Below are 13581 nucleotides of genomic sequence, written 5' to 3' on the forward strand. Positions count from 1 at the left end.
CAGCGCTCCCTTTGCTAGTCACTAAGCATCCCTTTGATAATGTGTAAGCTCCGAGTTGTAGAGTTTGTGGGTGCCATTTTCTCCCCCTTTTGTGAAGAACAATGGTGAAAGTGCAGAAGGTGAGGACTGGAAAGCTCCACTAACAGTTCATGGCCATGCCTTCTGGATCACAGAGCAGTGGCAAACGCTTCTGTTTCCGGGTTGTTCCTGCTTTATTTCTCCATTAATGTTAATGATCTAAAGATCACTGAACAGAACTCTCCTATGGATGTATTTATCCAGAACTCTTAGTGGCTGGATGCATTTAGGAAGAATCTCTCTGCGATCTTAACTTGGATGTGAGTGACTTCTTGTTGAATGAGGGACATAAAGGTAGCAATTTGTTCAACTGAGTCACATGTTTAAAAATATTAATGATAAACACAGTAGGATCTTGTAGTTCTTTAAACTTTCAGTTCTTAGCCAATCAACAAACGTTTATTAGACATTTACTATGCACCAAGTCATATACGAAATACTAGGGATACAATTTTTCAAATCAGTCTCTACTTTTGAGGAGATTACAATTTAATGAGGAAAGACAACCAGGAAAGGAAGCTATAAGCATGGGGTATGATAGAGAAGCTCTAAAGCAGTGTCACTGCTGGGAACTGGGGAGAAGACTGTGCTGAACCCTTTTATTTTTAATAGCTTTTTATTATTATAGTTTTTTATTTACAAAACATATGCCTGGGTAACTTTTCAACATCAATCCTTGTAAAACCTTCTATTCCAACTTTTCCCCTCTTCTCCCCACCCCTCCCCCAGATGGCAGGCAGCCCCATACTTGTTAAATATTGAACCCCTTTATTAAAGAAGTGCTCTGGAGCCCATGGCTTTGCCCTTAGTCAGAGGGGCAGAGAGTGCGGATAAGGTGAGAGCACCAGGCACGTTCAGCGTCACAGGATCATGAGGGGGACACGGGCATTTGTAAGCCTGAAGCTTGGTTTGTTCAGGCAAAAATACCATTTGGGAACATCTGCCTGCCTCCTCCCTCCTTAATCAGGGATGCCCTCAACATGCATGGGGAGCCTTCTTAGAGAGAGATTATGGAGATGGCAAAGTGGGCACACAGCGTAGCATCCCTTCAGCAGCCTCCTTGGGGCTTGATGTTAGTTCATATGAGGTTTTGTCACCGTAACACAGCTGGATGTAAATACTCACCTGTGTGCCCATGTGTGTGAGCACATGTGAATAGTCTGTGTCTCTCTGTATGGAGGTGCAAACTGCGGCCGCCATCCCTGACATCCTCTCACTGGGCTCTTCTTGCCTCCGTGGCCCACTGCCCTCCTCGGCACCGTCATTCAGACAGCACCGCCCAGGAGGACCCTTGTGAGAACAAGACTTCTCCGGGTCTTTGGCCTTCTGGGAAGTAGCTGCCGCCGGCTAAAGGGAGACAGGAGGGGACATAGAGGGGAAGCTGCTCCAGCAAGCTTGCTGCTCCTTATCAAATTCATGAATAGCTACTCATTAATATTAATAGAATTGAATTTGAATCAGAGAAGTTTGGAAAGTAGGAGTGGAAGTTTGAAGCAGGGATGACTTGGAGCAAGATCACGGCATTCGTAGTGCTCATTTCCTCTCTCCAGCCTCCCCGAGCTATGGGCACTGCTCTCTTGGTGGGGACATAGATCCCCCTAGAGAACCCCCCCACTAAATCTTCCCCCCATTCCCACAGAGTCCTACGAGCATGTAAGCTTGTCCTTCATCAGAACTCCCGTCCCCTCTATGCCAGGATATTTGGGGTTAGATAGACAGTATGGTAGAGTGCATAGAAAGCTGAACTCGGACGTAGATACCCCTGCCTCTGGTAGTTACTAGCTGAGAGCCATGGGCAAGTCACTTCATCAGTTAGATCCTCAGTTTCCTCAGCTGTAAAATGGAGGTGATTCACTGACTATTTCACAAAGTGAATATGAGGAAATTACTTTGAAAATGTTTAAGGAAGTATACACATGTGAGGTGGCTGCATCATTGCTCAAAGAAAAGCCGCTGCTTAAACTGTTAGGATGAAAATTGGAATGGCTAACAGCTCTCAGTTCCAGGGGCGGTTAGCATAAGGAGAAGCAAGGGGGAATTTAGCAAAAGAGATCATGGCAGCCGTGACCAGTGGCACCAGATGTCCTGCTTTGGGCCCCATGAGAGCTTGATCCATGGCTGCTGATCGTGGGGAGGACCCGTTAGTTACTCTGATGGTGATTTCAAAGATCGTCTTCATTTATTTGTTTATTTATTTATATTTGGTTTATTATTTAAAGAACTAATTAAGTTTGGAGTAGACCATCTCTGAGCCACAGCTGGCACTCTGGCACTCAGGCTGGAGCAATAGCTGCTCAATCAATACTCCTTGGCTAATGGATGCCTTAACAAAGAAAACAAGGCAAGTCACCAAACATTAAGCACCTTCTCCATGTGGGTCAGATCTCTCCGACTATGACAATCCGTGTGTTTCTTCTGATCAGTAGCCACTTATTTCAGTCCCTTCCCTCAAGGCAGATTCATAGCCCTGATGCTCCTCAGGTACTTGCAGAGTGGTTTTCTTCAGTCAGACGTGGGGAGCCAGACCACTTGACAGGACTTTTGGCTCAGGAGATGAGAGGAAGTTTGATGTATCTTTTCTCCCGTCCAACAGACTCGTGAGCAGCTCCAAGCAGAAGTGCAGCGCTCCCAAGCGCGAATAGATGACCTGGAGAAAGCCCTGGCTGAGCAAGGACAGGTAGGACAGATCATAAAGGTCGTGCCAAATGCACCCTGCTGGACACATGGGCCAGGGCACTTGCAGTTTCAACAAGGGGTGCTTTGGCAGAGGAGGGATGTTCCTAAATTCTGGGAAGTCCCTCCCTTATCTGCTCAGGAAGGCCTTCCTTCAACACACGGGTTGGGTATCAGCCAGCTCAAAAATGGGCCACTTCCAGATGTTGTTTTGTAGGGAATGGGGCATTACTTGGAACACTGCTTCACAGAAACTACACTCATTGTGGTGGTTCTAGGCCCAAAATAACAGGGGAAAGTGTGAGCAGATACCCCTCAGGAGGAAGTGGAAGCAGCGGGCATAGTGTCCACAGTGAGGCAATCCCAGTTCCATCCAAATGTAACAGGACAAATAGCAGCACCAGAGGGGACCCACCGTGGGAACGAGGCTTCTCTGGGATTTGTGGTCAGCACTCTAGAGGGAGGATCCCAGAAACAGCTCCCTTGAGAGAGTGAGAAGACACCCCTCCCAGTCACCCCTGACCTCTGCTCTCTCCATCTGGGGCATATCCTCCTCCAGCCCTTCGTTTCTTCTTCTTCAAATGATGAGGCTGATCTCAAAGGTCCTTTCTAATTCCATCCCTGTCAAAGTGAATTTCCAAAGTTTCAGCAACTCTGCTCAGATCCTAGATTACAGCACCTTCCTTGATGTGGACGCACCCTGTGGGTGCTTCTTTGCCAGCGTCTCCTATGTCAAATTCTTCCTATGACCAAGTTAACAACTCTTAACAACCTGTAGTGGTTCATGAGGGCTGAAATCCCTTCTCTCTAACCTGGCATCTGCACAGTCTATCCCACCCTCCCTTTCCAGACTCATTTCTGTTCCATTCCAACCCAACGACTTGCTAGTTTCTTGAACTGATCATTCAATCTCTTCCTACCTCGATGCCTTTGCCTAAAATACATTTTTAAGCCCTACTTTGCCCTTTCTCCCCACTGTGATTCTTAGAATCCTCAGCTTCCTTTGTGGCTTAATGCCCACCCTAGAAAATCTGCCCTGATCTCTTCTGCCATCAATCAAAACTAACTTTACATTGATTTACAGTCACACATTGAATTTAAGGTTCAGTCACCATGAGCTTCTCAGAGAGGGGTCCTTCTCTCTCTTGTTGTGTCCACCATGCTCACAGTGGCTGGTACAGAGTAAGTTCTTAATAAATGTTTGTGAATAGAAATGAAGTGAATTCACTAGCCAGAGCCTTGGAGCTGTCCGGAGTGCTGAAGGAAAATAGAGATAGATACAAATACAGCTATACATGTATATGTACACACATAGATATCACATACATGTGTGTGCTGTGTGTATGTGTGTGTAAATTCACCGTGGATATGTCCAAGGGCAGGTGCCACTTTCTACCTTATCCCTGGTCATCTGAGGACGGCTGCCTCCCCCCAGCCATCTGGTAGCAGGGCAATATTCTGGGTCCTCAAGGAGGGCTCAGAACCCGGTGGTGCCAGCCTCAGTAAGGTTACTCTCTCCAGATTCCTTCCTAAGAACTTCTCTGAAGAGGCTCAGCTGCCACACCTCTGTCCACCTAGGACCCTGGGCACTCTGCCTATAGTTCACTGCTTGCTGCCCAAAGAGCTAAAGGCTCAGAGAAACCTCTGGAACTCCCCTCTGGGCTCTGGATGTTCTTTGAGCTCTATCAGATGCATCCTGCTTCATGGCTCCAAGGGCACTAGCATTTCCTTGGCTGGATACTCCCACCACCACCACCTCCATGCAGGGCCCGATTTCTCCATACCAAAGAAGACTCATTTCAGGGATCAACAAAGATCCTGCCTCTGGCAGTCACTCTTCTGCCAGCGATTCTCTGCTTTCGTCTAGCCTGGTGGAGAGTGGACAGAAACACAGCCCTTAACTGGGCAGAACTCAGTGCCTCTGCAGCTAGGCAGAAGCCGAGATGGAGCCCAGCCAGCCTTAAGGGTCCAAGTCTAATTCCCTGAGAAAATGGACCCCTCAAGAAGGTGATTGTGGGAAGCGGCCATCTTCCTTTGAATCTCTATTTTCAGTTTTAAAGTTGGTTTCCTATCCATGACAAACCAATACTGTTGATTTGAACATAGCTCAGGTGTGTGATCCTGTCTTTGGCTCAAGTTTTTTGTGGCTTTTTAACAGTTTGCAGAATAATGTCCACAAGGAGCTCTGCCCATGTTCTCAGCCACTTCCAAAGACCACCATCAATTGCCGTCTGAGTGAGCAGCTTACCTAGTACTTTAAAGGTGACAAAGAGCTATTACCTCCCTTGTCTGCTGGAATTGGTGCTCACAGCTTGCTTGTTCTCTCCGTGCTCTCTAGGATGGCCCTGGATCTCTTGGCTATCATCGTGTCCTGTTGACTCTTTTTAAGGATTCAGGCCACTGAAGCTTTTGTCAAAGGAAATGCCGTCCGATTGGTCCTCCTTTCTCTTAAACTTGGAATGATGATTTTAAAAATCTCCAGAATTTAGCATTAAATTTATTTTTATTTAATCTAAAAATTGTTCAGTTCAGCCTAATGTTCTATCCAGTTGGTCTTTTTTATCTTTATTCTGTCATCCAGTATTAGCTATGCTGCCCAGCTTTGGGTCATCTGAGAATTATATTAATATGTTTCTTCTCCTTTGAGGCAGAGGATCAAACGTAGGTCTGGAGTTTTTCCCAGGGCCCCTCCTTCCAATTTCCTGATGAACCATTAGTGTTCATATATTTTGAGAACAGCTATTCAGCTTGTTCTGAATTCCCTGTAAGTGTACTGTCATTTAACTTATATGCTTCCATCTTCCTGCAATGTAGCATGAGAAATCATGCTGCACACTTTGCTAAAATTTCAATTTACCAGTCTGGTAACCTGTCAGAAAAAGAGAAAGAAACATGGCGAGTCTGGCAGCCATAACCTTTTCTTCAGGAAGTCATGTTGATTCTTCATGATTGCTGCTGTATTCTCCAAGTATCTACTAACTATCCTTTAAATTTTATATCTGAGAACTTCAACAGGAACCAAAATGAAGGCCACTGGCCTGAAGAAAGCAGCCGCTTTTCTCCTTTCCTTTTGGAAAATGGTCAGATTTAAACTTCTCAGGCCAGTGGCTTCTCCATCCCACACAGGCTTAAATTTAATAATTTATGGTTTGCTAAACATTTTACAAATAGTGTAAATATTTTTTAATATTTCAAATATTTCATTTGGGGGGAAATCATGGAATAAGTTGTGTTTTTGGCAGCTCCTCCAGTACACTGTATTTTTTCCCAGATTAATGAAACATCATCTTGAGAACTTGTCCGGCCCCTTCATCCTTTTCCTTCTTCCATGAACAACATGATGTGACATCTGGGATAATATTTCAAAACTTCACCTCATTCTTAGGACTTTCTTTTTTTTTTTTAATTTAATAGCCTTTTATTTACAGGATATATACATGGGTAACTTTACAGCATTAACAATTGCCAAACCTCTTGTTCCAATTTTTCACCTCTTACCCCCACCCCTCCCCTAGATGGCAAGATGACCAGTAGATGTTAAATATATTAAAATATAAATTAGATACACAATAAGTATACATGACCAAAACGTTATTTTGCTGTACAAAAAGAATCAGACTCTGAAATATTGTACAATTAGCTTGTGAAGGAAATCAAAAATGCAGGTGGGCATAAATATAGGGATTGGGAATTCAATGTAATGGTTTTAGTCATCTCCCAGAGTTCTTTTTCTGGGCATAGCTAGTTCAGTTCATTACTGCTCCATTAGAAATGATTTGGTTGATCTCATTGCTGAGGATGGCCTGGTCCATCAGAACTGGTCATCATATAGTATTGTTGTTGAAGTATATAATGATCTCCTGGTCCTGCTCATTTCACTCAGCATCAGTTCGTGTAAGTCTCTCCAGGCCTTTCTGAAATCATCCTGTTGGTCATTTCTTACAGAACAGTAATATTCCATAATTTTCATATACCACAATTTATTCAACCATTCTCCAACTGATGGACATCCATTCAGTTTCCAGTTTTTAGCCACTACAAAAGGGCTGCCACAAACATTCGTGCACATACAGGTCCCTTTCCTTCTTTATAATCTCTTTGGGATATAATCCCAGTAGTAACACTGCTGGATCAAAGGGTATGCACAGTTTGATAACTTTTTGAGCATAGTTCCAAACTACTCTCCAAAATGGTTGGACTCGTTCACAACTCCACCAACAATGCATCAATGTCCCAGTTTTCCCGCATCCCCTCCAACAATCATCATTATTTTTTCCTGTCATCTTAGCCAATCTGACAGGTGTGTAGTGGTATCTTAGAGTTGTCTTAATTTGCATTTCTCTGATTAATAATGACTTGGAGCATCTTTTCATATGACTATATGTAATGGAGGCAAACTGCAACCATTCCCAATAAGATCTGGAGTGAAACAAGGTTGCCCACTATCACCGTTACTATTTAATATTGTATTAGAAACGCTAGCTATAGCAATAAGAGCTGAGAAAGAGATTAAAGGAATAAGAACAGGCAATGAGGAAACCAAATTATCACTCTTTGCCGATGACATGATGGTATACTTAGAGAATCCCAGAGATTCTGCTAAAAAGTTATTAGAAATAATCCACAACTTTAGCAAAGTTGCTGGTTATAAAATAAACCCACATAAGTCATCAGCATTCTTATATATCACTAACAAAATCCAACAGTCAGAGTTACAAAGAGAAATTCCATTTAAAGTAACTACTGATAATATAAAATATTTAGGAATCTATCTGCCAAGGGAAAATCAGAAACTTTATGAGCAAAATTACAGACCACTTTTCACACAAATTAAGTCTGATCTAACCAATTGGAAAAATATTAAATGCTCTTGGATAGGGCGAGCAAATATAATAAAGATGACAATATTACCTAAACTAATCTATTTATTTAGCGCTATACCAATCAGACTCCCAAAAACTATTTTAATGACCTAGAAAAATAACAACAAAGTTCATATGGAAAAACAAAAGGTCAAGAATTTCAAGGGAATTAATGAAAAAAAAATCAAATGATGGTGGCCTAGCTGTACCAGATCTAAAATTATATTATAGAGCAGCAGTTACCAAAACTATTTGGTATTGGCTAAGGAATAGATTAGTTGATCAGTGGAATAGATTAGGTTCAAGAGATAAAACAGTCAACAAATATAGCAACCTAGTCTTTGACAAACCCAAAGATCCCAGCTTTTGGGATAAGAACTTACTGTTTGATAAAATTGCTGGGAAAATTGGAAACTAATATGGCAGAAACTAGGCATTGATCCATACTTAACGCCGTACACCAAGATAAGGTCAAAATGGGTTCATGACCTAGGCATAAAGAATGAAATTATTAATAAATTAGAGGAACACAGGATAGTTTACCTCTCAGACCTGTGGAAGGGAAGGTCTTTATGACCAAAGCAGAACTAGAGATCATTACTGATCACAAAATAGAAAATTTCGATTATACCAAACTGAAAAGTTTTGTACAAACAAAACTAATGCAGACAAGATTAGAAGGGAAGCAATAAACTGGGAAAATATTTTTAGAGTCAAAGGTTCTGATAAAGGCCTCATTTCCAAAATATATAGAGAATTAACTCTAATTTATAAAAAATCAAGCCATTCTCCAATTGAAAATGGTCAAAGGATATGAACAGACAATTCTCAGATGAAGAAATTGAAACTATTTCTAGTCATATGAAAAGATGCTCCAAGTCATTATTAATCAGAGAAATGCAAATTAAGACAACTCTAAGATACCACTACACACCTGTCAGATTGGCTAAGATGACAGGAAAAAATAATGATTCTTAGGACTTTCACTTGAAATCCCTGCAAAGCAAATGAATTGCTGTGTTCTCTATAAATTGTGATAAAGTATGTAGCCCCAGGAGATAGGTGCTCATGGTATTTCCCAGTTGACAGATGAGGAAACTGAGACAAACAGATTGACTTGCCTAGGGTCACATAGCTAGTAAGTGACTAGGTATTGATTGAGTTCAGATTTTGTCCATTGGGGAATCCCCGGTTGGGAAGAGAGAAGCCATCTTTTCTGGGTTACCCTGATCTCTTATTTCCCTGAAAGGGAGGCTCACCAGGTGGGAGTTTCCAGGGGCTTCACTTGGGGGAATCTCTTCTGGAAAAATCCCTGCCTTCATTCCCAGTGTTCATTGGTAAAGGGCGTGTTAGGCAGCTGACCTGCAGGCTCGGTGGTCCATCCCCATGGCCAGTGGGCCAGTCCTGCCAGTTTAGGACCAGCAGAGACCATGCCAGTGACCTGCACTGCCACCGTGTGGACACCAGTATGGGGACAAAGGGACAAAAGACACTTTAGGAGTTAAGTGCCCGGGAATGATGAACAGACACTGCCAACCAAACCTGGGTGCCCCAGGAATTAGGCCACTTAGCGAGCTGGGATTTCTGCATACTGTGGCACAATTTACAGGGAACACAGCAATTCATTTGCTTTGCAAGGATTTCAAGTGAAAATCCTAAGAATGAGGTGTTGCATCATGTTGTTCAGGGAAGAAGGAAAAGGATGAAGGGGCCGGGCAAGTTCTCAAGATGATGTTTCATTAATCTGGAAAAAATACAGAGGACTGTGAGAGCTGCCAAAAACACAACTTAGTCCATGATTTCCCCCCAAATGAATCAGAAACAAACCTATTTGCATCCAAAGTCAATCAATCAATTGATAAATATTTGTTAAGCACCTACTATGTGTCAGACACTGGGCCAAACTAGGGATGCAAAAAGAGGCAAAAAGGCAGCCCCTGCCCTCAGGAAATTCACAGTTTAATGGGGAGACAGCAACCAAACATATATCGACCAGACGGGTTATGTACAGAATGAGTGGGAAATGATTAGCAGATGAAAACATGGGCATTAAAAGGGTTAGGAAAGACTTCCTGTACTGGCAGGAGGGAGAAGGCCCAATAATTAGCTTTTACCCACCAGGGATTGGATGTGACTGTTTTGGTCAATTGACCAAACCAAAGTTTTACCATTAACCATTATCAGGAAGAGTGTGTCAGTTAGCCTGAACTTGTAGGTGAAGGTCTCAGTGAAAGAGATGTGGCGATGGGTTCTTTGAGACGTCCTGCCCAAGTTGGGGCCATACTTAATTCTCCCACAGCTCTCTGAGAAGTTCTGGGCCTTGGAAAACACCCTTTTATGACTTCCATTGAACAATGAGCCATCCATGCTCTCCTTCCTCGATGGGCTCGCACCCCAGGGATCTCCTGCAGCGAGCCCCAGATTGGTGAGGGGCCCTGCTAGAGCCCAGTCGGAAGCCACCAGGCCTTGGCTTCAGTCTGTCCCCTTGTCGGGCTCCAGAGCTGTCGGCAGCTTTATTGAAGAGGTCACGGTCTCTGAGAGACTCCCCGCCCACAGACACTCCTGGGGAGCTAACGGCTCTCAGACTTGGGCGACCTTCCCCGTTCTCTTCCCCAGGGCCAAGCAGACAGTTCGGGGCAGATGGGGAGTCGCTTGGTTGCAGCTGGGATTTCTCTTGCAATGTGACTTCACCTTGATTTTGGTTCCCTCGCCCCATGCCGTGTTTCTGTCTCACAATCAACTCTTGTTTTTAAGGACATGAAATGGATAGAAGAGAAGCAGGCTCTCTATCGCAGAAATCAGGAACTCGTTGAAAAGGTACCATGGCCTTCGTTCACTCTGCCCTTCATTCATTCATTCATGTATTCATTCATTCATTCGTTCGTTCGTTCAGTCATTCACTGGCCAACATTTACTGATTCCTACATGGGTTTCACCTCTGGGTGAAATGAGGTCCCGGGGCTCATGGGAAGGGGACGTGTGCCATCTCTGCGCCCTGCAACAGTGACTCCCTGAAGACTTCATTCTAGACCTGGCCCATCTGGGGTTTCCTCTGAGGGGGGAAGCCTAGGATCTGGGTTCAGATTATGCCTCTGTCCCTTCCCAGTGGATGACCTTGAGCCGCAGGCAGCCCTCTCCGGGCCTTCCTTCCTCGTGCCTGATGGCTCCTCCGGTTCCTCGCAGCCGTGCTCCCCCTGCACCTGGCTGATGCCATCCATCGGTGTCTCACCTTCACCCACGTTCCTAATGAATGAGGACCTTTCTGCCTCTCCTCTCACGCTCCCCTCAATTTTAAGCCCCTTGAGGGCAGAACCTGAGTCCTCTCACATCTCTGGAAAGGAAAAGATCGTGGGGACAGTGAATCCATCAGGGTTTTGTCTGACTCTTTTTGACCCCACTGGGGGTTTGGCCATTTCCTTCTCCAGCTCATTTTACAGATGAGGAAACTGAGGCAGTCAGGAATAAGGGACTTTTTCAGGGTCACATGGCTAGGGCCACATTGGAACTCAGTGCCAAGCGTGGCACTGTGCCTTCCAGCAACCCCCGGGTGAATCCATCTAGCCCTCAACATATTTGTTTAAAATTAGAATCCTATCCCGACAGTGAGAGCGATCCCAAAGTGGGGTTTGCTGCTCAGGAGGTGGTGACTCCCCGTCCTTGCAGATCTTCAGCCAGATGTTGGACAGTTGCCCGTCAGGCCTTTCATACACAGCTTGGTTTTGAGGCGTCTCAAACCCCACGATTCTGTGAACCGCTCCTCGGCTGGTTCTTGACAAAATGCAGGTTTGACAGCTGGCAGCCTCGGGCTTCCCAGGATGCTTCAGGCTCCAGCGGTCCTTAATCCCAGCAGTGGTTTAAGCCATGTTATCCTTTGGCTGTGGATGAGAGTAGCAGGATTCGCATCAGCAGCAAGCTCCACACAAGGCTGGCCCTTCAGCAGCTCAGGGTGTTTCCCTCTGGTCACTTGGAAAAGTTAGACTTTGCAAGTCTTCAATCTAACTCAAAAGGGGGGTTAGTAACTGTCTGAGAAAATGCAGCAAAGTGGCTGATTATATTTACGAGTTTAACTTTAAATGAGCATTTGGTAAATCTTGAATGAAACAAGGTATAGAAAGTACTTGGCAAACCTGAAAGCTCTGGGTAAATGCTCTATTAGTAGGCATAGTATAGGCTATACCCAGGTGCAGAGTTACTGGTAATACAGCCATTATCCTGAGCTCCAGCTTCGCTCTCCTGCGTCCATGGTTTTTATAGAAAAAGTTCGGTTGGACGTGCACGAGGGACATTTCTTTTCTAAAACACCGTCTTCCTTTAATGAACCTTTTCTGGCTATCTATGCATCTGAGTAGAGCAGAGAGCTCTGGAACTCCAGGCAGCTCAGACTGAGCCAGAGAGAACAGCCTTCCCTCAAGGTGAGGGTCACACCCTTCTGCTCATGAGTTTAAAGACTATTGTTCCCCAGGAGCCCGGACCCCCTAAACCCAGGAGACTCTGCAGGCCGGCTGGATGCCTTCCTAACCATTCCCATGATTCTGCCTGAGGATTCCAGCTTCAACTTGGCTTCTGGAACCGGGAAAATGGCACCAATATTTTTCTTTTTTTATATTTATATTTTACTATACAATGATCAACAAACACAAAGAACCGAAAAACAGATTGCCTTTGAAACTGAATTTTAAGTAGTTTTTTTTTTACATATAATCAATTTCACAAGGTAGAACAAACCCCATTCATGTTTCCTTCTGAAATTTATTTTCCTTTGTGTCTTTCAAAAAAAATATTAAATTGGTGCTTTAAAAACAAGCTGTTTTGATCCTCAACAACTCCCTTTTCCCTCACCCCAAAGAATATTTCGTCAGCATTTCCACAAGATACATTCAGCTGAGGAGCCGCCCAACAAGGAAAGTCTGCTCCTTGTCATGGCTTTTGTATTTTAGTTTTCCATTTTCCCCAGCTGGGAGGTGGGGGGAGAGCCACCTCTGGCCACAGCGTGAGCAAGCTCTACCCAGCCGCGGGCCTTTGGCTGTACCCCGGATGAGAAGTCAGACTTGCCTGAGAGGGTTCCTGAATCCCCCGACAGCAAAGAAACCTCTTCCTGACCTCGGGGATCCCTGCACTCAGAAAAGTCTGCCTCTCTTGGGACTATTTTACTGTGTTTTCAAGGAGTAGAACCGTCAAGTCTTCCGGTTCTCAGACCTGCTACATATGGAGTCAGAGAGAGTCATCCTAAATAGTCTTTTCTGAACACTTGCTCTGAGCCGTAACTAGGGCAGAGCAGCAGGGGCTCTGCCCCAGGAGGATTAAATTTAGTACAAATTTAGGGTTAGGACCGGTGAAAGTCCTTTGGCTGTGAAGAAGTAACTGCTCTTGGGGTCTTGCTGACAAAATGAGCAGTTACATAGGAATCAGTGTGGCCGCTTGTCAAGTCCATCTCCGTGCCTACAGTTGCTTCCTTACCTCTTGCAGGGACACATTTTATCCTGTTTATTTCGCACACAAAAATCACTCATTGGGCTTCTCAGAATCAGAACTCGAGCCCCCTCTGAGTCTCACCAAAGAGCTCGTGGTCACATCATGAGAGCACTGGGCCACAGGATGGCTGTGGGGGCGGGGGAGACTAGGGAGGGGAGCAGGGTCTCCAAATGTGCACCCAAGCCGGGGTCCATCATGGTGGATTTCTCAGGAAATCCCCCATGATTTCTGGGGTTTTACAGACAGCATCTGAGGCCACAAAACCCAGGTCAGCATCACCACGTGGAGTCCCTTCGGCCCAGGCACAGTCAGCCCCCATCAGTCCCTCTTCATTTGTGCCCCCCCCCCGGCTGCCCACAGGGTCTCTGTGGCTGTGGGGAGCCCCTGCTTTACGGAAACAAAGAGCAGATTGTCTTGGGAACAGCCACGAGGGTTGGGCTGCTGGGGGCCCTAATCCAAAGGGTTGGGAAGCGTTGACCCCAAAGCCATTAAGCAT

At 44.9% G+C, this 13581-nt stretch overlaps 1 protein-coding gene across 13 annotated transcripts in view; it reads left to right on the forward strand.

Annotated features, from left to right (window-relative positions):
- Positions 1-13581, forward strand: part of JAKMIP3 (Janus kinase and microtubule interacting protein 3) — a 164511-nt gene that overhangs the window by 119297 nt on the left and 31633 nt on the right. For all 13 annotated transcript variants that reach the window (XM_031957059.1, XM_031957053.1, XM_031957057.1 and 10 more), the window contains 2 exons: positions 2672-2755; positions 10368-10430. In XM_031957059.1, coding sequence (XP_031812919.1) covers positions 2672-2755; positions 10368-10430 — 147 coding nt within the window. The remainder of the gene's footprint in view (positions 1-2671; positions 2756-10367; positions 10431-13581) is intronic.

Source organism: Sarcophilus harrisii, chromosome 2, assembly GCF_902635505.1.
Source record: "Sarcophilus harrisii chromosome 2, mSarHar1.11, whole genome shotgun sequence".
Classification (NCBI taxonomy): Eukaryota; Metazoa; Chordata; class Mammalia; order Dasyuromorphia; family Dasyuridae; genus Sarcophilus; species Sarcophilus harrisii.